At 34.3% G+C, this 22,114-nt stretch overlaps 1 protein-coding gene across 3 annotated transcripts; it reads right to left on the bottom strand.

The window, feature by feature from the left end:
• Positions 1 to 6,468: 6,468 nt before the first annotated feature.
• On the bottom strand, positions 6,469 to 18,419 carry LOC113718909 (protein VAC14 homolog). Of its 3 annotated transcripts, none has more exons than XM_027243836.2 (20): positions 17,867 to 18,419; positions 17,662 to 17,775; positions 17,448 to 17,513; positions 15,953 to 16,042; positions 15,753 to 15,872; positions 15,627 to 15,655; positions 15,372 to 15,514; positions 14,917 to 15,011; positions 14,386 to 14,472; positions 14,152 to 14,259; positions 13,944 to 14,035; positions 13,682 to 13,763; positions 13,044 to 13,109; positions 11,741 to 11,856; positions 11,516 to 11,636; positions 11,144 to 11,305; positions 10,860 to 10,988; positions 9,423 to 9,491; positions 7,035 to 7,328; positions 6,469 to 6,921 (listed from the first exon to the last, which is right to left on the bottom strand). In XM_027243836.2, the coding sequence occupies exons 1-20, from the start codon at positions 17,954 to 17,956 to the stop codon at positions 6,817 to 6,819; spliced, it is 2,178 nt and encodes a 725-aa protein (XP_027099637.2). In that variant the 5' UTR covers positions 17,957 to 18,419; the 3' UTR covers positions 6,469 to 6,816. The 3 variants fall into 3 exon arrangements, with proteins under 3 accessions (XP_027099637.2, XP_071926438.1, XP_071926439.1); XM_072070337.1 differs by having other exon boundaries at positions 6,469 to 6,952; positions 17,867 to 18,359; XM_072070338.1 differs by having other exon boundaries at positions 6,570 to 6,930; positions 17,867 to 18,359.
• Between the last annotated feature and the right edge of the window lie 3,695 nt (positions 18,420 to 22,114).

Below are 22,114 nucleotides of genomic sequence, written 5' to 3'. Positions count from 1 at the left end.
TTCATCATTTTTAGATGTATCTCGAACGAAATAGTGTTTGATAGCAATGTGGCAAGTTTTGCTGTGATAAACTGGATTTTTGGCAATGTTGATTTCTGATATGTTATCACAAAATACCACCGTAACTTCCTTTTACTTCTCACCAATGTCTTCAAGAATTTTCCTAAACCAAATGACTTGTGATGTAGCTAAACTCGTGGACACATATTTTGCTTCAACTAATGATTGTTCCACGCTTTGTTCTTTGATGCTGAGGAAAATACTCTAGAACAAGTGAAAAATAATAGTTTGAGGTGTTTTTCATGTCATCAAGACATTTACCCCAATCACTATCACAATGACCATGCAAGAATTCAGTTCTCAATTACCAACTTTGCCATGTTCTTAATCTCTGTTTCTTTTTAAATCAAATTTAAAACGTAAGTAAATTCCTAATTTTATGGACCTCACATAACTCTCGCATGAAGAAGGCCATAAAATCTACACCGGCTGCAATATTGTGAATTAATAGTAGTAAAATCCAAACCCCTAACCTAAACCAAAAACGAAATCCTAAACCCTATTTATGATTCTCCAGCATTGAAAATTATGGAAGTTATAAATTCTTTGAGGCAGTTGCCCTACCCCCACAATGTAATGAAGCTTCATTTCTTAGCAAGGCAAAGTATTTTCTCTAAAGCTACTTTTAATCATCCCATTTCTCCACCCACCATTAATGTAATGTTTTGTATGAAGAAACATTAATTTAAGCATAATACATATACATATATATATATATATATATATATATATATATATATATAATATGGAAGATTCATTTCTTTATAATGCATGGTAATTTTTTCTAATGCTACTTTTAATCATCTGATTTCTCTAACCACCAATTAATTTAATGTTTTGGATGAATAAACACTATTATTTTAAGCATACTCGCAAAGTGTGCGCATGCATGTGTGTCTATACAGGAGACGGAGACTGAATAGTCATCAAAAAAACTATTCGAACCGATTTTGAGTAAAATATACAAGATGTAATTTTGTGTACACACAGTGTAACTTATTTTCAATAATGTGTAATTATATAACAAAATTTTGTGGACCCTATACATCGTATGAAAAATAATGTATAAGATGTAATTTGATCCTTATGTTTTTTTTTTTTGACTAAATCTTAACCATCAACCTTTCTGGAACGATTGCTTCCAGCAACCATTTCTGCTCCTCCTCCATCTATATATTTATAAATCTCAACTATAGTGTGCCGCTAAAAAAAATAGTTTAACTTAGTAGGCAGCAGGTCCACCTTCCTTAAATAGAGCCTTTCTTGAATCACGTCATGAACTGATGAAAACAGTTAAAAAGCTTACCCTTAACAAGGAATAATAACCAACAATGTGAAGAGAGGGTTGGGTTGGATGGCGGGGTTAAGAGGTTTTAGATTCAATTCCTTCCACTTAAATAAAAAAAAAAAAAACCTATACTATAATTGTTTGTGGAAATTTTCTTGCCATTAGTTATATAAAAATCATTGCCAATGTGAAAGGACTTGTACCATCAATACGAACACCGTAGACTAGTGATTTGTGTCATAAACCTCAGAACTTTGTTACTTTAACTGTTAGTTTTTCGATTCATCTAATGGGCATTCTAAAGACACTCGTTAAAATATATATCAAGTATTAGATTTTTAGAAATATAAGATTCATAAAAAAAAAAGTATATAAATGTAAGGGGTTCAATTAGGAAAAGTGTATAAACGCAAAAAAAAGTAATAATTATTAGTGTGTATATATGCATGATAAATTTAGTAGAATGCAAGTGTGTTAATAAGTGTCAATAGGGCATCCACTAGAAAAACTCTAGTTTTTTATTTGGAACTTCAGCACTTAGCCCCCACAAAGCAAGTTTTTCGTTAGTTACTTTGTTTATCTGCTTTAATTTCTCTTATAATATCTCTTTAATTCCTCTTTACGAAAATGTGTTATAAAATAACCAACTATAATTTACTTATATTAATATACTATTATGACTTACTTATATTAATGTACCATTAATTTATCATAATGTATTTAGTATGGAATAATTATAAGATTCAAATATATCACTAATGAAACATTAATTTCTCCTTTAGATAAGTCTCGTAGAACAAACAAACTTCAAGCAAGCATCAATCAAATTGCATCAAATAAGTCTGTCCAACTCATCTCTACCATGCACTCTTGTCAAATTTTTAGTATTTTTTAACTAAAGAATTTTATGAAAATCAAAATGTATAGATAAGCAAATTTTTGGTATTACCCATAACTATGTGACTTACAAACGTACTTTTAAGATTTCTAATATATATTTCTTTTCAATATGATTGGACTATTTTAGCCTTTATCATGAGCACAAAAAAAGATAGTTCAAAAAATAGAAAAAATTAACCCCATAACCCGCCTCAAGCTATTTAAAAAAAAAAAAAAGAAAAAAAGATGTAACCTTCGTTTCCATACCCATATAGTAAATCAAACCTATACTCTTGATGTGTGTTTTCAGATTCTAAATTGTTGTTCTAACAACTCTTCTAAATATTCGAACAGGAAAAGAAAACAAAAGTATAAAGGAAAAAGGTTGGAAAAAAACTAAAAATTCTTTTTTGCATTGTATTGAGCAGTTTTTCTTTCCCCCGTCCCCTGCTTTTAGGTACACTTTCACGACTACTATGGTAGTAATCAGCAGGAAGCGAAACAGCTCTATCTTCCAAAAGTCAAAAACAAGCAATTTCTCCCATAGACAGGGAAAAGACTGATTTCTCATCTATGATTTCTTGCTAATATTAAATTCGACAACTCAACTTCCAATTTCAAGGTAATTTAAGTCCTTCACAATCACCGGTTTTTTCTTTTTTTCCTTTCATGCAAGCTGTATCTTTTTTGCTTCCGATGTTTGAGAAACATTGTGCTCGTAACTTGTCTGAATTCGCATGGTCAAGCGACTTAAAAGAATAATTATCTTTTGCTCAGCTTTTTGCCCTCTTCTTCGTCAAGAGCAGTGCCTGCTACTCATAGTCCTAGTCAAGAACAGGTTTCTTGCCCACTTCTTCTAAGGTTGTTTTTCGGAGAAAATTTATATTAGCTTCTTTTTCTTAAGTTCGAATGTCCATTGTTAAACGGATTTACTTTCCAATTGTATTACTATTGATACAGTTGCTTGGTTGATTCCATTTAATTGGCAACTGGGGAATGAAAAATTTAGGATTTACTTTGATAATTGATTGTAGCCTGTGCCTTCTACCGAACACATCTTTTTTTCTGATCAGTATATAAATTATTCTTTTGTTAGTTAGAGGCTTAGAGCATAGAACCAATGGGAACAGAAAGAAGAACACGGATTGACGCGGAAGGGTGTTCTCTTGATAGAATCTCAAGCCTTTCGGACAATGTTATAGATCATATATTGGTACACATTCCTACTCGAGATGCAGCAAGAACTAGTATTTTGTCCAGAAAGTTGAGATATATATGGGCTGGACATCCAAACATTGAGCTTCACAAGCAATTTTCAGAAGATATTAGAGGCAATAGATCAGCCATCGAATATCAACAACACCATGTAAAGATGGCCAGCAAAATACTCTTTCAACACCTTGGTCCTATCCTCCAATTTGATCTTCAAGTGCCAGATTTACCTTCGGGAGAGTATTCCGTTATTGATCAATGGCTGCTCTTCTCATCAAGGCAGGGCCCCCGAAGAACTGATTCTTAATAATTCAAATCCAATTCCTTATAATGTCCCTTCTTGTATTTTCTCTTGTCCGAAACTTACCAAAGTGCACCTCTCAAAGTGTATTTGCAAAACATTACCCACAGCCTTGGAAGGCTTCAAGATGCTCAGAGAACTCAGACTATTTGAAATCACCTTTGAGTCACCCGTCCAAATTACCATGCCTAAACTTGCCATTTTGTCCATAATTAGGTGTCGGGGTATCCAACATTTTAGTGTGTCTGCTTTGACGCTGAAAATATTGAATTTTTGCCAGAACGATGGTCTTGACTTTGAGCCAGTATATTAACTGCTCTGAGTTAGACCATGCATATATTTGGTCGTTAAATGGTCGTTAAATGGAGTTGTTGAAAATCATAGACAGAATCGGAGGATCTTATTTACCAAGCTTCTCAGCTTCTGGCCTTTACTCAAGTGCCTTGGGCTGAATGGAGATTATCTTAAGGTGACTAGAGATTCATTTATGGAGTAGTACTTTAATTTGTTTCTTAAAATGTATGCCTGGATAGTTGAGGTTGATGAACATACAGATATATATATGTGGTCTACTTTACAGTATATGCTTCCAGGTTGTACCAGTCATGAGAGGCTTCCAACAGCAACATTCAATGGCTTGACAATTCTTGTAAAGCGTCAAACCATAAAGAGTTAAAGTACGATATGTACTACATTTATGTACCTTTGAATTTCAGTCATTGTTATTTCTAAACGAGAATAATCTTGATATTTTAATTCAAATCATGATCGGTTATTTATAGTTTTTAAAATCGTAAGAGGGTTATATGGAAAAGCAATAATTCAAAGGAGGTTAAAGTGTAATTTACTTAGAATTATTTTGTCCAATAATTTTTGTTTATAACAAAAAATTATTAAAAGATTTTAGAAGATTTTCTTGAACAAGTTGCATAAATTAAGTCCCTTGATGTAAGCAATGATTAAAGTATATTTTATGTGTTCGCAAACAAAAGATATTGGAGGTGGGTTGACTTGGATGGTAAGGGGAAAGGATTGTAAATAGAAGGCTCTCCCTCTTGCTTAAAAGAAGAAGAAGAAGAAATTATAGTTATTTGTAAAAAAAAAAAAAAAAAAAAACTGTTCTCATAAAATTTGGTTTTACACTAGCAAAATTAATTTGCTAGAGAGCTTTTTGAAAATCCAAATGTGTAGATGAGCAGGTCCAATAAACCCTTCCCCCGCCCACCAAAAAAAGAAGTTTTTTTTTTTTTCAATATGGTTGGACTCATTTAGGCGTTATCATATGGATAAAAATATACTTCAATAAGTAACAAAAAAAAAATTAGCACATAAACCTCCTCAAGCATACATAATTTGTTTGGGAAAAATTCCCTCGAATAGGAAAAGAAAAGAAAAAAAGGTGGAAAAAACTAAATTTTTTTTCAATTGTATTTAGCTTTTTTTTTTTTTCTGTCCTCTGATTTAAAGCACACTTTCTCGACTGCTAGGGAGTAGTGAGTCTGGTCACCCATTATATCGCAGTGATCAGCATTATATAAAGCAAAAACGCTCCACCTTCCAAAAGTCGAAGCAAGGAATTTCTCCAGTAGACAAGGAAAAGCCTGATATTTCATCTTCGGTTTCTTATACAATATTTAGTACACAACTGAATTCCCAGGTAATTTTAAAAGTCGTATCTTTTTGCTTCTGATGCTTGAGAAATACGAGTAAATTAATTCTCTCTCTGTCTTGCTTTCCTAGGTCGTATGTTTTTGTCGAGCATAATCTGTGTTTCTAACTTGTAACTTTGATTTCGCATGAACAAACAAATTAAAAAACAAAAATACTTTCTTGTAATTCTCAACTGAGGTTTTACCTTGTTTTTATTCTTTACTTGTGTTTGTCCTTTTCTTATTTTTAACGGGTGAGAGGTGAGATTTAAGAAGCGGAGAAGGAAGTGATTTGAATCCAAAATCTCTAATTTCTGGGATTCTGTCTATTTATCATCTCACCAATTAATTGGAATCATCTTCCATGCCTGCATAATTTTGTCTATCATATGTTGGTATTTTTATTTAATTTTCTTTTTTTTCCTTTGCAATATTGAGCTTGATTGCTGAAGTTCACAGTTCAAACTTGGCCAAGTTGTGAAAATCTTCATATGATAAGCTGAAAACATGAATTAGCCAAAACTTGCATGTAGACCTGATTGAAGTAACCTATTCAAAAAAAAGTTGCTCCATAATTCGAAGTTGCTCTTATTAATTTCTCCCTCTCATGACCATATTCTTTACCTTAGACTGACACAATTAGCAAGAGACTGAAAGAACACATTAAAATTAGGAAGGATCAACGTAGCAAGTGTGAGTTAGTAATGGAATTTTCTGACCTACCCTCTCATCTGTCAGTTCTTCATTTTGTTCATGTCAACTATCCGAAGTCTAAAATGATTAGCGATTCAAATCATCTAGCAAAATAAAACCTAAAATTAATTCATCCACATTATCATCTATAACGCGTTGCACATAAGCTGGTCAATGCTTAGCCACATTGCTCAAGCACGTACATAGGTTCGCCTTCTTGAATCTATCCAACACCAAAAAAAAAAATGCAAACCTCTTTCCATCCATGTTTTCTTGCCTGGTAAAAGCACTGAATCATCACCGCAAATGACAAAGGAAACCACCAGACTGGGAACCCAAAAATTTAAAAAAAAAAAAATCATTAAAAAGGTGAAAGTGTCAACACGTAGGCAAGTAGATATATTTATATTTATTTAATGGTTGCAAGGGATGAATTACTAAAAAACAATCTTCATCAAGTATCCTAAATTGGATATCTACCTCTTCCTTCTTCCCACATGGCTTTAATAAAAACAACATAACCACATGGCGTCATCTGTCCGCTAAAAAAGAATAGCTCGGAAATATCCGAGCACGGATGCCAAAACCCAGCTTCCACCATCCCAACAACCTCTGGAAGTTTTTAACAAAAACCAACTCCTAGAATATACAATTTACACTTATGCTAAAAGGCTCGGCTAACACCGAGATTGCTGTATAATGAACCTCAACTAAATCACAAAAACCCAAAAGACTCAAAGTTGTAGTTGGCCTGGACCTCTTCGCAAAGACCTTGAAGGAGGCCGGCTCAGCTCCTGTGCTGCTGAAGGTCTCTTTGGCTCTTCCAGTCTTTGAACCTCCTGAACCAGCTAACATTTGTACAGTCACTAACTTTAAACCATTAAAGAACTTCAGAAGCCAAAATTTTGTCCAAATTGACCACATTTTGAAACTTGCATCAAGTAAAACCAACCTTTGTTGAAGAAGTAGAGCTGTATCGTGACTGGGTCTGTGTCTTGGCATGCATACGATGCTGCTGCTGGATTTGGTCAAACTGTTGAAGTCTGGAACCAAAATTTATTCCATTGTGCGGATTTTGTAGATCATCATGCATAACACCGTCCTCAGAAATTTGTGACCCACTCCCTGTATAATTCATTAGTGAATAGGGGATCCCAGATGACGCTATCCTCAGTTGTTCACCGCTGAATGAGTACGGAGGTACGGTTTTCAATCTGGTCCGCAGAATCTTAAATGATGCACTTTGCTGCATCAACAAATAAATACAAGTCATTGACATTTTGAGATTGACAAACATCACTGTAACAATACCAGCCACGAGTAAATTCAAACTCCCCAAGAAACCCATAGATCCTGCTGCCATCAAGGCTGAAACGTTTAAACCAACAAAACCAAAAAACAATAAAAACAAGAAAGCGATCTGCTAGTGAGACAATGTAACTACACAAGATACTATGCATAAGCAGGCCCAATCAATCAAACCATCCATGGTTGTAACAAGCTCTCAGTATCATCATGCTGTTACAGCAGAGTACTTGAGACCTTAGAGATGGTCGCAACCAAGTAAACCAATCAATCTTTGTGCAAGTTAGAAAAACCACTAAACCAACTGAAGTCCAGCACAATTTGCTTGATGACTTACTTCTGAGGGCTTACCACAAAAATACATCTTTCATTTGTGTGGTTCTTGGAAATTCCTGACATTAGAGACTAGAAGCATTGTCTAAAGATGGGACTAGAAGCATTGTCTAAAGATGGGAACCACTTTAAAAAGTTTCAGATGCTGCAGCTAATTCAGAAAAGCAATTGACAAATCATCTAATTCCCCCAAAAAAAGAAAAATGACAGAAAGCAGTTCCCAATATCATGAAACACTGCAAGTCTTAGTGCAACAGTATCTCTTCAAGGACATCACATGCTCATTTGATAACCAGATCTAGGACAATAGAGGCAATTACTCATAGCATAACAAGTCCCTGGAGCTAGGGGTGGGCACGGGTCGGGTACCCGCCCCTAACATGATTTGGCTGACCCGACCCTAATATATCGGATCAGCCATTTTGCGACCCTAACCCGCTCCTAATATTTTCGGGTACCCGAATAGCGGGTATCCGAAAAAAAGGAGCGGGTCATAGGGTACCCGCCCCTAAAAAAAACTATTTTTCAATAAAAAAATTTATTTTCTACTTAATATCAACATGTTTTTCAATAAAAAAACATGCTTTTCCAATTAATATTAGTAGAGATATTGTAATTAAAGTCCATACATTACCATTTTCACACATTTCATCCAATAATCAAATCGATCTCATAAATTTAGTATATATTAGAATATCTAATGGACAAAACGAAGTTTCATAATAATTTTGAGTACATCACCATTTTCACACATTTCATACTTCTACAACACAACAAACACAAGGATAATAAGTATTTGGTAACTTCCCCAAGGATATTATGGTACAAGACCGCATCTCAAATAAGTCAATTGTGAAATCAAGTTCGGGAAAAGAATTGAATAGAACTAATTATTTTTGAAAAAAAATATAACCAAAATAATGTTAAAAATCTTCCCCAACTTCTTTACATCTTTGGAATAGACCTTATGGTATTAAGGTGATGAAAAAGAAAAATAAATTTCTTACACTAAATAAAAGAGACAAATTTAAGAGATATAATTGCAAATGAATGACACAAATATTTTAATTATCTAGCTAACAAAAAATTGAGACTCCAAACAAAAATCTTTGATTGAATTGATGCAAGATTTGCAGGAAAGATCGATGGAGGTAGAATAAAAATAAAAAAGATGAAAGGGATGAACAATTTTTATAACAGAGTTTCACAAATTTTTTTTTCATTTTGTTCATGTTTCACCGAGAATATTCAATTTCTTCAAAAAAAATGAGAAGAGTAGATCATATAGGATTAGAATATGAGGCTACGAGCCACTTCACTTGCACTTAGGATTAAAAATTACAAAATTATAAAATGATCCCTACTTTTTTAATATTTATAAAATATACCCTGCGGGTCGGGTACCCGCGGGTTTTTATTTTTCTGATCCGTATCCGTACCCGATTTTTCGGGTACCCGACCCTCATCTGCCCCGCTAAGAAAAATCGGATCGGGTATCCTATTTTTCGGATCGAATCGGATCGGGTTCATCGGGTTTTCGGATCGGCGGGTTTTTTTGCCCACCCCTACCTGGAGCCCTAGGTTTATAAATGAAGTTGAAAAATCAGAAATGTAAAATATGCAACTAGTCTCTACCCAAGCTTAAAGTTGGGCAACAAGCACATTGACATTCCTGTGAGAAAAAAATAAAAATATGACGTACCTGGGGAAGCAGCATCAGAAGGCCATACAAAGCTTTCAAAAGCCAAATGTATTTTCCAGGTTCAAGAAGCTGCAGAAGCGAAAGTACTTCAAATATTAATTCAGGTTAAGATGGGTTGTAGCATACATTATTGCCGTTAGGATGAGAAGAGGTATCAAAATGCATTATAGTCATCAACATACTGCTCGGTTCCAAAAATTGGAAGAAAACAATTTTGTTCTCTCTCCTCAATATAGGTACCACCAATTTTCTTGGATGTGATCCAAAGACAATCAATCATCTCTGATGTGAGCCACATGGATCACATAAAAGCAGAGGCAAAATTAATAGCCATCACTACTTGAGAGAGAGAGAGAGAGAGAGAGGAATATGAATCTGAAGATACGGTTTCAGGAAGTTGATGTGACACCAAATTTTACAGCAAGAGAAGGTTGGGAATGAGACAAATTGACTAATGAGGGACCCAGTTACAACCAAACGAACAACACAGAATTCAGAGTCACTGATAATATTTAAAATAGATATAATCTCTTACATGTGTCTCAGAATTCAATTACAACAAAAAAGACGTAATCACATAAACCTTATAACTGAATTGCACTACAGCATGTCTTTATACTGTCAATTGATGTCCCTCTTGGCTATTGCTCATCTTCTCATTCATACATTGGTATAAGATATACGTTCAATTAAATTGAGTCTATTGCTTCTCTGCCAGACTATTAATGATCTAGTAACCATGAGGTTTCTGCTTCCTCTGCCAAACTATTGCACATCTTCAGCTATTACCAAGTCCCAGTGGTCAATGAAAGTATGAAATTCAATCTTACGCTATCTATTATTTACTTTAGAAAGGATTTAATGAAAAAGAGTCTGCACTGATTTTATGACTAGGGTTAGCATATAGCCTCAACTGAAAATTAATTTCACCAAGAATCCCTTCAACTATCATTTCAACAAATATACTGACCTACCCAAAAAACTTTAATCCACTGATAGAGAGTACCTCTTCTAAATTTTGCCATATTTCTTAATTCTAATTAGCTACCCTCTCCATGTCTCCATCAATATCAATCCAGAACAAAAAATTGAAACAAATCGGATTAGTTCACCAAATTCTGTTAATATAAAACACAAAGTTTAACCATGAAGGACGTTCATGAAATAATGACCTACGGAGGTGTCATTGCAATTTAGGATATACCAAGATAAGTTCCTATAATTCTTGAAACACCGCCATCGGGTAGCAGTTGGGTTAACCTTATGATTAGCACCCTAAAGTTATGGACTCTCTATAATTCCAATATTGATTAGCCTTGCTCCCACAGTGTGCACAATCACAAAAAAGACAAAAAAAAAAAAAAAAAGAGAAAAGAAACACAAATGTTGCAAAGAAAGTACATTGCAAACCCTAATACACTAGCAAAAATTCATCACCTGCAGTCTGAGGTAAGCAAAGGTGGGAGTCTCCAATAGATGGATCAATTTGTCCAGTTGGACCAAGAACTTAACATTAATATCTTCCTCAACTAGGGATTGGACGACAGAACTAGCATGTTGATACGTCTGTGAAGTAATCCAAGCAAGATAGTCAACTTATAAGAATCAATTAAAATGACTACAGTCACCATATCAAACAAAAGAGCTGAGAGCGATTAAAAAGCAAAGGAGGTAGAAACCCAATAGTAACAAGTCAAAACCAGAAAGCAGCAGAGTCCCACCTGAGCTAATAAGCAAAGGCTTATTATTGCCATTGGCGAATGGCACCATGAGGCATATAAAGAAAGAAACAAGTCTTTTCCAGCAGCAGTAACCAATGATTGTTTCAAAAGGTCTCGAAGACCAGACAACTCAGATGATGTAAGCAAAATTAAATTCAAAGCCTGCAAGAAAACAAATGAGCATACATAAAGTTGGACAATCACATCTAGGATCCTAAATCCATCTTCTGAATTTATCTCGATTAAAAACAACGAATCAAGAAAATCTTTTTCAATAATTACATCCTGTAAAAGCAGCTAATAAAACAACCATCCAGTTTTGCACCAGAGACAGCCAGGGGATGGTGGTAAAGAGATCTTTATACCACAAACCTGAACCATAATAGACGCAAAATCCAGATCAGATTCTCCTTCAAGAATTGTAGATAGCTCCCGGTAAACTCTTTCAGCATCTAAAAGAACACACAGCCGGCGGATTATCAAAGCACCACGTCTGAATTGAAGAAAAGATTAAGCTAACAACTAGCACCACAATACATTCTTCAAACAAAAATCATATCTTAAAAACAGTGTAGTTGCTCAAGGAGAAAGACTAGCCTCTCTAGGAGAGAATTGTCAACCCGAAAGTTATGAACTAAAAACACGACGAGCTGACGGAAATGGTGTGGATCCTTGGCTATGCATGCATGCACTTCAAGCACCAGAAGGACTACCTGGAAGAACACCAGATAAGGAATATGCATTACACATGCAACTGAATAGTGCTGATTTGAATGACTTTCGAACAATATTTGTTCAGTGCAAACTCATCTGGATTTTAGATATAAAACATCTGAAAACAGAAGGTAATGACACTTCTCACATCTCCTGATGTTTCATAACGAGAATCAGTACTTTCTTGACCATTGTTTACAGTATATGCGATGATCAATAGTCTTTCAACAGAATGAATGCACATAGAAATTGTAACAAATAGGACATGATTTCTTCTTTCGTCTTATCTTTAAGCAATATCTTAAAAGTCGTGGGTTAACAAAGTAAAAAGATTCTTGAATAAGAAATAAGCTTATTATAAATGAAGAGAGTTTTCAAGCAAATTAAGACGGTATGTTGGAAAAGCTGCCCAGTCATTGTTTTCAAGGAAAAAAAAAGACATCTAACTGCAGATAAATTTAAAAATATGCTAACAAAATGAGCTACAGAATTTAGACAAAAGAAATCCTCAGGCACCAATTACAATCAACAGCAACTAAACTTCACTTTTAGTTTAGGAAGATAGCCCTCCAAGAAGAAAGAAGAGAAAATACCTAATAATAGCGTGAACTGCAAAAAGTAAAGGAGGCAATTGGAGGATAAGGCCGCGAAGGAAATAGGTAAAGGAGATGAGGGAAGGGCAGATGAGTGTAAGAAGGGTATAACCAAAAGTCTGAGAACTAAATATCCCATAATTAAATGAAACTCACAAAGAGGAAAAATAGGTCCTCGGATAACGAGAAGCACCCTCCGCAAGCATACCTGCTCTGCCAAAAGCCTACACAGGACCCCTTATCTTTCTATTAGTTATATGTTCACACTGGAACACATTTTCTAGATCATAGATTCATCCATGAATTCACCAGAAAAATTTTGTCCAAACCATCCCCCAAAGGTACCTAATTTAGTATAAAAACCCACAATCTTTGGACTTTGCTTTCTCTCGCCTCAACACAAAGAACAAAAAAGAAAAACTAATATCTCTCATCGATCAATTTCAAGGTAGTTAGAATGAAACGAGCTTCAAATCCTTATTGCAGCGCGTACGGTGATTTGGTCAAATAATCCAAAAAATGAAAAGCAAAACAAGATGCGCCTTAATAAACAGACAATCCCTTGACCTAAAAAAGAACATAAAAGAAAATACCTCATCGGATGGATCTGATAATGCCTTGAGAAGTGTATCAAAAACATCATTCAGGAATGCCAGAACCTGTTCCATGTAAAAAGGAAAATTAACAGCCTAATCACCTTATCAAGGTAATTGGTAGAAATGTCAAGGTAGATATAGAGCATGACCAATAGTAAAGACAAAAGGATCTTAATCCTGTTCTAAAAGACCTGGACATATGATTTCAAACTTTATAGCATCAAAACTAACAATTGCAAAAGATTTGCCATCTTTCATGATGGCTGTGAACATCAATAGACATAAATGTGCAAAATAAAATTTCATTTCCCCATGTAATTCATGAAAGTCAAGGTCTACAGGATACTTAGACAACTCCATCCTTACTCACTCCAGTAATCATTTTCGCCAGCTAGAAGTTATAGTTATTTTTCATTTCTTAGAAGAACTCTCTAAGTTATTAAAAAACAAAAAAACAAAAATCCCCTTCGTGAAAAAAATAAGAGGCAGAAAAAAAAAAGGAAATTGATTTTAGCAAGTAACAGCTTCAGGCAACAAAAAATCAGAACCATTCAGAAAGCATGAAATTTTACAACCATTTAAGAACACATAAAAGGGTCCACATTTAAAAGGAATAATAAGACAATCCGAATCACCTCTGTACGGTGTCTATTTAAGAGGGTATAAATCCAATGCAATGCTTCAATACGTGTTGCCTCCCATTCAGTAGACAAGTGCCTGATAAGAAGGAAACACAAGTTTACCATTACACACAGATTATAAGGAAATATCGATTATAATACCAGAACAGAGGACAAAATCCAATTTACGAATTGCTCTATAACATCTAGCGAACCAAGTGGCATCCACAGTAGCCAACAAGAAGCTACTCCAAAACCCAGGATCCACTAGCTATACCTCCTTGCAACCGAGAGGATTGCTCCCACATCAAATCCTTCAGCAGGATCAGCCTTAATTGCTCGAAGTTCTTCATTTGTTTCACGAGCAACCTTTAATTCAGATAATACAAAAATGAAAAAGTGATAGATACTGGAAAGGAAAACTAAGGGAGGTGAAAATACCAAATGGAAGATACAAACAGAAGATTCATAGTAAAAAAACTTACAACTCTTATTTTCTCTTCTTTGTCAGATATGCATGGAAGAATAGCTCCCAGAATATCAGCATAGTAAGGAACAAGCTGATCCCCACCAAGCTTTACAAACTCATTTATCTGCACAGTAAAGCAGTTGATTGATACTGATTTCAACAAATATGGACACATTAGTATATGGTATTCCCATTTGATACACGTATAAGAAGCAAAGCAGCGGCAGCAGCACTAAGCATCAACGCTTACCCAAGTAATAGCAGTCAACCGAGTAAACTCATCCTGGGAAGCAGCTCTCTGTACCAATATCTCAGCCATGCGACCATAATCTACAGACTTCAAGAGTAGCACTGCCAAGTCAGGATTTTACAACAACAATATTCCCAGTATAAGAGAATATACAGGATTTTTCCTTTCATGTCAATACATAATCCAAAAACATCCAAAAGACAGATCTATACAACCCCATCCTAAAATTCTTCAAGAAAGGTCAAAAAAGCTGCTAATGCATTTTGTGGCATTACCAAAGAGCAATACAAGATATGTTGAATAGAACATAATCAATCTCACTAGATGAACTTATTAAACAGTAAAGTTCTTATCTCAATATTAGGGATCCCTTCCTACCACCGTATGCACAGAAAGGAAGATGCTTCCAGTTCAACAAGATTTGAGGAGCAGGAAACAATGTATGTAACAAAGACTTCATTCAATCAAGAAAAGCAACCATGTAGTAAATCACTAACTATATACAAAGTTGACTACTCCCCAAGGTCTTACTGGAGAATTCTTGATTTCTGTAAGAAATTCTGAAAGTGCAGAATCAGCTTGTTGGCGTATCTCATGGCTAGAATCACTCAGCATATTGAATAGTCCTGCAAATACATTCAACCAGATTAGATAAAAGATAACACCAATAATTGCACTCAGCTTCTAAGATCCATTTTGTTTAGTTGGACCATCCACCTTCTCAACCCACCCCCCAAAAAACCACCCAAACCTGGACAAGCACATTCAATCCCAGAAACTTCCCTTCCCCTCCAAGAATTTACGTTGCTACGATACCATATCGATATCAGACGCATTGGAAATCATACTCTATATGTCCATATATTCAAATAACAAAGACAGTATTTAATGCAAGTCTCCTAGTATCAAATGTAAATTCTAATAAAGAAAGAAAAAGTAAAGCGGCATAGCAAGACTTTATTAACCTTCACAATGTAAAAGCTTACCATCAAGAAAATCAGGGAGGAAACCCAACATATCTATATCAGGAACACTGTCCAATACGGTGATCCATCCCACCAAAAATTGGCGGACATAGGGATTGAGGACATTCATTCGCTCCCTTAGCAATGGGATAAATTCTTCAATGCTGAGAAAGCCAAAGAGAATGAAGTATTGATACGAGTGCAATAAATTATTTCACTCTGGCAGTAAAACTTTTATTGATTAACATGAAAGGGACAGAACAGTATAAAGCAAACCTGAATTGATCACTCTCTGTGACTATGTCCTGCAATCAAAGAAAGCAAATCATACAGCAACTCATCATTTGGAAAGATCTAATGCCAATGATAAGATGGGGAAATAGAAATGCTCAGTTTATTTACCTTCACTAGTCTGTCTAAAAGATGGGCAGCACTCTGTACATTGGCATCTGAATCTGCGGAAAGCTTACATAATGCGTCAAAAATGTCATTAAAGAACACAATAAAATCTCCCCTTACAACCTGCAAAATGAGATTAGAGAGGCTGAAGCTCAACATACATAGAAGACATCATATATGAACAAAATCTCTTCGTATTACACCTTTGCTATGTTATATAGAGCTTCACAAGCATAATAACGAACTCTGCTATCTTGATCAGAAAAGGAGTTTAGCACTGGTGGTACAATTTGCTGCAAAATTAAATCCAAAGATAAGTAAAGGCATCAATAAAAGACTATTGACTTATAATTACATCTGTTCATCAAATGATAATTTAGAATATCTGCAAATAACAAGATATATAGACCAGGAGAAGCGAAACAGGAAAGGATACAACAGTAGTCATATTCTCAAGTAGAACTTGATGTCTCGGTAAACAAAAATTGCTTACAAATATTTTCTCTCAAGGCCAACATGGGAAATTATACAAAAATATAAGATGCAAGCTGTACTGTATACTTGAAGTACCAATAGCATGCAGAACAGTAGCAAAAATCCAGAGAAATATAATGCACACCAAGCACATAACAACTCATTATCAACCTAGTTTTCTTAACTCGAACAGTAAAAAGGTTTTTGGAAAAAAAACAGTTTAAATTACTCAAAGCAAGTGCCTAGAATAGAACAAGATCTCACAACCCCTCAATAGAGCATCAACATTGCTGGCAGGTAAATGGCATTCGTTATTCTTTGACCTGTTCAATGAAAATCTGGAGGTATGGTGCACTTAGGAATTGGAACTTTATTGTTATACCAAGTTTGAATTGTATTGCTTTTATCATTAATCTTCATATTGGCAATCTTCAAGCATATAGAGAAACTTGACTGTGTCTTATACTTCAACCATCAAGCAAAAGAAACTATTTTGTACCAAAAAACTTAAATCAAAACAATAAAACCACCACACTCCTTGCCAGCTCTCCAACCCCTATATGCTATCTCTGCAAATTGTTATAAGCATACAAGCTCTACATATTTCTGATCCATTTGTAGGTAAATAATTGAAAATACCGGCCAAAAATTCAGTTCCATAGACAACTCAGGAAAGATGCACCTCATAGACAAAATACACATATTAACAAGAAAAGCCCAAAGATAGATGCAAATCTTTTGCCTTTTCTGATAATGTGAGTCACCGAAATGAGCCAAAACAATAGCTACCAGTTTTCAATTGCCATCGTACTAAGCAGCTAGAAAAAGGAATATACAACAGGACTCTTTGTTCCCTACAACTTCAGATGCAAGCATCTAAATTAATTAAGTCCTCCAAAACACTTCAAATGACAAGCTTTGTATTCAAAGACATAACATCGAGCAACTGTTAGAAGCAAATTCCACAGCATCATAAACACACCAAGCTTCCAAAAGAATATACAAAAACAACATCTACCAAAAATAACTTAACATCATCCTCCTACTGTTAATCGACAAAAACGCACATGAAGGAATCAACTTTTATGGTACTACTACAATTAACAACTTTTATGGTACTACTACAACTTTTATGGTACTACAGTTTTGTTTACCATCTAAAGAACAGTTATAAACAAAAGAAGATTAAGTAAAATGAACGCATTCAATAAACAAGAACCATACCTCAAGATGCTGGGCCGCTTCAGAAGTCAAACCCACAGTGGCAGCTGCCAATCCTATCAAACCTCCCTGCATGTCCCCCCAAAAAACAAAATCAAAAAGAAAAGAACCAAAAAATAATAATAACAATCACGCCAAAAGATCCATTCCCATTCAATTTCCCCCAATTCACCAATTTATCAACAAAACTCGGCATTATTAGGGAAAAAAATCCCACCTTTCGGTGATTAGCCTGCGGGGAGTTTGTGAACTCATTAACCAACAAATTAATCACCACCGCAATCTTATCATGTTCCCCGGCCACTGCCAATTGTTTCACTATCCCTTCCACCTACACAAATACACACATTCATCATCATCCTTAGATCCCTTCAATAAACCCTAAAATAAAAATTATCCCCAAAAAAATAGAAATTAAAAACCTCAAGAGCCGCATTCTTCCGTTTCTCATAAAGCTTATCGGACAAATTACGCAAAACCGACGCGGGAATAATAGAAAACACATCGGCCATAGGAAAACAGAAGTACACACAACACCAAAATTCAAAAACCCTAAATACAGAAAAAAATGAAACGGTTTCTCTGCCCTTTGTATCCACTATAAATTCTTCCACCGCAATTGCAAAATTGACAAGAAAAAATCAAAATTAACTGAAGTGTCAAAATCTTTTTCTGATCTTTTCTCGCTGCAATCGGAACATTTTCCAAAATTAACACAAAAATAGTGTAAGTTTGAATTGTAAGTATAGGTAGATGGATGGATACAGCTGGCTGGGGCGATAGGTACTAGTACTGGAGAAGAAGGAGATCGAAATTGAGGGGGAAATTTTTGGGGGAATTAATTGAGGGAAAGAACTTGGTATAATTGAAATTTAATTTGAAAACCGAAATCCTCTGCCTTGGATTTATAGGGGAAGAAGAAAGAAGAAGATGAGAGGGAAATTAAAAAAAGTAGAAAAGAAATGAGAATTTAGACGAGTTGAATTTTTATTTTGTTTCATTTAATTTAATCTAATTTAATTTTGTGTTTTATTTTGGGTTTTGTTTAGGTTTAGTGTTTTTCTTTTTTCTTTTTTCTTTTTTTTTTTTTGTTTTTCTTGTTTCGGTGAATTGCAAACTGCCTCGTGAAAAAGTGCTATTGTTTCAAATTACCCCTCAAAGACTCACACAAACAATGTGCTCCTTAAATGTTTAATTTTTTAATCACTCTTTGTCTTTCTTTTAATTGTCAGGATTGCATCAAAGCTAGGTTGCATTTGAATCTATACAAGTATCAGTTCATTCAATATGTAACTTGAGCTTTAATTTGATTTAATACCTAAAATAAGTTCAGTTTCAAGCTCGATTTAAAAATTAAGTTCAAGATTAAGTTTGGCAAGTTTTTTTTATAAATTTCAGGGTGATTGGAGTAGGCTTGAAAACAACTCGAACATAACTAACCTCAAGTTTGGATTTGGTAATGAAACGAGTTTGGAGTATTGTCGTGCTTAGTATTGTAATTTTTGCTATTCAAACAATTTTTTTTAAAAAAAAAAAGCAATAACTCAACTAAAATTCAAAAATTGAATATGCTATTTTTCATATCAAGTTGCTCAGCTTAGCAAATGTGAAGTTGGATCCAACTCCAAGTCAAGCTGTCCAGCATAAACATATTCTCTTTACGTTTCGGTTGCAATTTTAGAAGGATCAAAAAGTGCAGCCACACGTGTCATAATAATGGAACCACGTTGCAAGACGATAGATAAAACTTTAAATTATTGACCTTTATGAGATATTCAATTATTTAACTTAATAGGCTAATACTATTCTCATGATCAAAATACTAAATTAGTCATATGCTTATGATGTATGTATGACTTAAATGATAGAAAATATTAAACTTTGCCCAATAAACATTATTGTTATATAGTATGTATCTTAATTTGATGCATTGTGTTGATGGAGATTGTCAGGTGTTACTTACCATTGCACAGGGTAATTGATGAAACAAATAATTTTCAGGGTGCAACCAGAGAAAAGTTCATAGTTCAAGGGGTAAATTGTATTTGACCCTTTTATTAATTTTTCCTTATTGTTGGAGGAGAAAACAAAATAGGCACTGTTTGGCTGCTGGGTTTGGATAAGCAAGCTGGCATTGCGCTTGACGGTTGGGTGGGAAGTGGAAAAAGCATGGCCCAAAGGCGCCTGAGTTAGGTGTAAAATCGTTAAACTTAATCTTCTCTTAAACAAAAATTATTGACTTAAACATTACACCCTGTGTTCTTTAACAATTTTCTTTGCAAAAAAACAAAAAAAAATTCTGAATGATTTTTCTTTTTATTGAATTCCTGTGACATTTGGGACTTTACTAATCACTGCACATAATCAGTTCAACAAAATATTAAACCAGTATAAAGATTTGCATGGCCTTGTTCTCGTTTGTTTTAAATATTTTATAAGATTTGATTTTTACTTTTTAAAAACCTAAAATCTAAAATCAAAAAACAATTGAGAAAATCGAAAAGACTAAATAACTGATATGCAAAATCAAAATTTACAATCAATTAAAATAGTCAATTGAAAACAAGTCCGATATGCATTGATAGTAACGATATTTACTCTTGAATAGGAATATTTACATGAATAATGACAAGATACACATTTTCTCTAAGCATGTTTTTTTTTTTTTTTTTTTGGGGTTGAACCGTCCCAAATATTTTTGTTTAGTTGAGATTAATTGATTTTGGCTTTTAGTAATTGTTCTTATTGTTTTCCATGCTTTAGCTTTTCTACAGGGTATTTTAAAATTAAAAAAAAAAAGAAAAAAGAAAAAGTGTCTTTGAGAGTCTAGATTTTAGTCAATTTTTGCTTCCAAAAAGCTTCCAACGAACCTTCATAAATTACTGAAATCCATTTTCGAAAAACTGCATCCCTAACTAACTTCAGAAAAAGTTAAAACCATCTATATCAGGTACATGTCATGGATATTCCTATCGTTTCGACAAAAAAAAAAAAAAAAAAAAAGAAGGTACATGTCATGGAAATAAATTATTAATAAATACAACGAACTTTTTTCTTTGCTGTGATTAAATCTTGAATACATGGTGATAGTTTTCTTCTTTGAGGCTTCAAGAGGCGTGGGTCAGTAAAGGAGGACTTTTAACTCATGAGATTTGATTATGGGTTGATGTATTCAAGTGAAAGATGAGATGACTTCTTTCTGTTTTCTTTTTTCTCTTTTTTTTTTTTATAGGATAACTCTATACCGTGTAAGCTTGCATATTTTCCTGTTTGACAAGATTTACGACAAAGCCCAAGCCTTTATATCCAGCCTGTTGGAAGTTCTTAGTCAACAATTAGGTATATCATTTTTCCACATCGCATTTCTTTGAAATTTTTGGATACCAAAAGCAAAAAATGAGTAAAGTTACTTGGAAGAACAGTAAACCTTTCCAAGTTGTTATATTCTGTGTATGAGATTTTAGGCTATCTGGTCAAAGTCATGTGTCATTTTTGTTAAGTCAAATTAGTCATCCTAGGAATATGTGTTACCTTTCCTTTTTGTAATTAAAATTTTAAATGAGTTCGAATCCAGATTTTCAATCACTATTACGAGTCGAAATATATATTTTCAAAATCATACATAACTTACAGAAATTTTTATACATCACGTACTAGCACAGTTCTCATGTTAACAGCGGGATTCAATCACGTTGTTGGCCTGAACCATATGTGTTAGCCATTTGTTTACAATACTGTGAAATTCTCACATTGGATATAGAAATGCCAGCCAATGTTGCATTGGTTTTCTCAACCTCAGTTCACTTTTATATGTTCCACGTTATCTCTCGAGATCCATAAACAAAGGGTCTTGTTTATATATGTAGTCATCCTCTACGAGGGAAGACAAAATCCTCAATTGGATAGTTAGAGAAATTAAGCACAGGCTAAGTAGGGTTGAGTCGAACATAAGTTTGATAAAACAATAATACAGGTTGGTTTGCTTGGATGAATATCAGAAAAAAATATTCCTTGTGTGCACTTGAAGAAAACTTTTCAACCATCTTGAAGAACAGAAGTCTAATGCACCTCTAAATAATGACTTTTTGAAAGAAAAAAAAAAAGTGGGAGGTCTTGAAGCTTTCTTTGTGTATTAGTCCAGCACAAATTGATAATGGACCACAATGACATTGGATTGTCAAAGATAACGTTAGCATAAAAGCTACTTTATGATAATTTGGGAAACAATTAGCAAAGATTCCTGTCTTAATTGAACATATCACTGGAGGGTTAAATCAGCGATCCCTTGCTTTAAAGTGCTTTGACTTAATTTCCATGTGGTTTCCTAGAGGGCCAGTAAAATAAGATAAAGTTTTTCAGTGATTAAAGTTTGAATACCTCTAGCAGCTGGAGTCTAAGAGGCAGAACAACACTTTTGGTTGCTTTTAGTAAAGGTTATTGAGCTGAAAGAACTGGTGAATGGTTGGATGTTTGTTTGAACTGTAGGGCTGTAGGCTCACTTTTGAGAACTTGAAACTTAACCAGCCAATTACATCTACTGGAATTTCTTTTCATCATTGCCTTGTTTTACCTACTTTAACAAAGTAAATATTGCAAAATTATGAAGCAAGATTTGACAGGGTGTGAAAAGTAGATAACTAAACATTTTGAAAAGGACAATGGGAGAAGAT

This window comes from Coffea arabica, chromosome 11c (genome assembly GCF_036785885.1).
Source record: "Coffea arabica cultivar ET-39 chromosome 11c, Coffea Arabica ET-39 HiFi, whole genome shotgun sequence".
NCBI classification, from domain to species: domain Eukaryota; kingdom Viridiplantae; phylum Streptophyta; class Magnoliopsida; order Gentianales; family Rubiaceae; genus Coffea; species Coffea arabica.
This window is presented reverse-complemented; position numbering and strand designations above follow the sequence as displayed.

Coding starts and splice junctions, on each gene's coding strand:
- LOC113718909 (XM_072070337.1), bottom strand. CDS start 17,956: ATGGCCGATGTGTTTTCTATTATTCCCGCGTCGGTTTTGCGTAATTTG. Junction 14,260..14,385: donor GGTTGACTGCTATTACTTGG/GTAAGCGTTGAT, acceptor TTTACTGTGCAG/ATAAATGAGTTTGTAAAGCT. Junction 7,329..9,422: donor TTCTGATGCTGCTTCCCCAG/GTACGTCATATT, acceptor TTGTTGATGCAG/CAAAGTGCATCATTTAAGAT.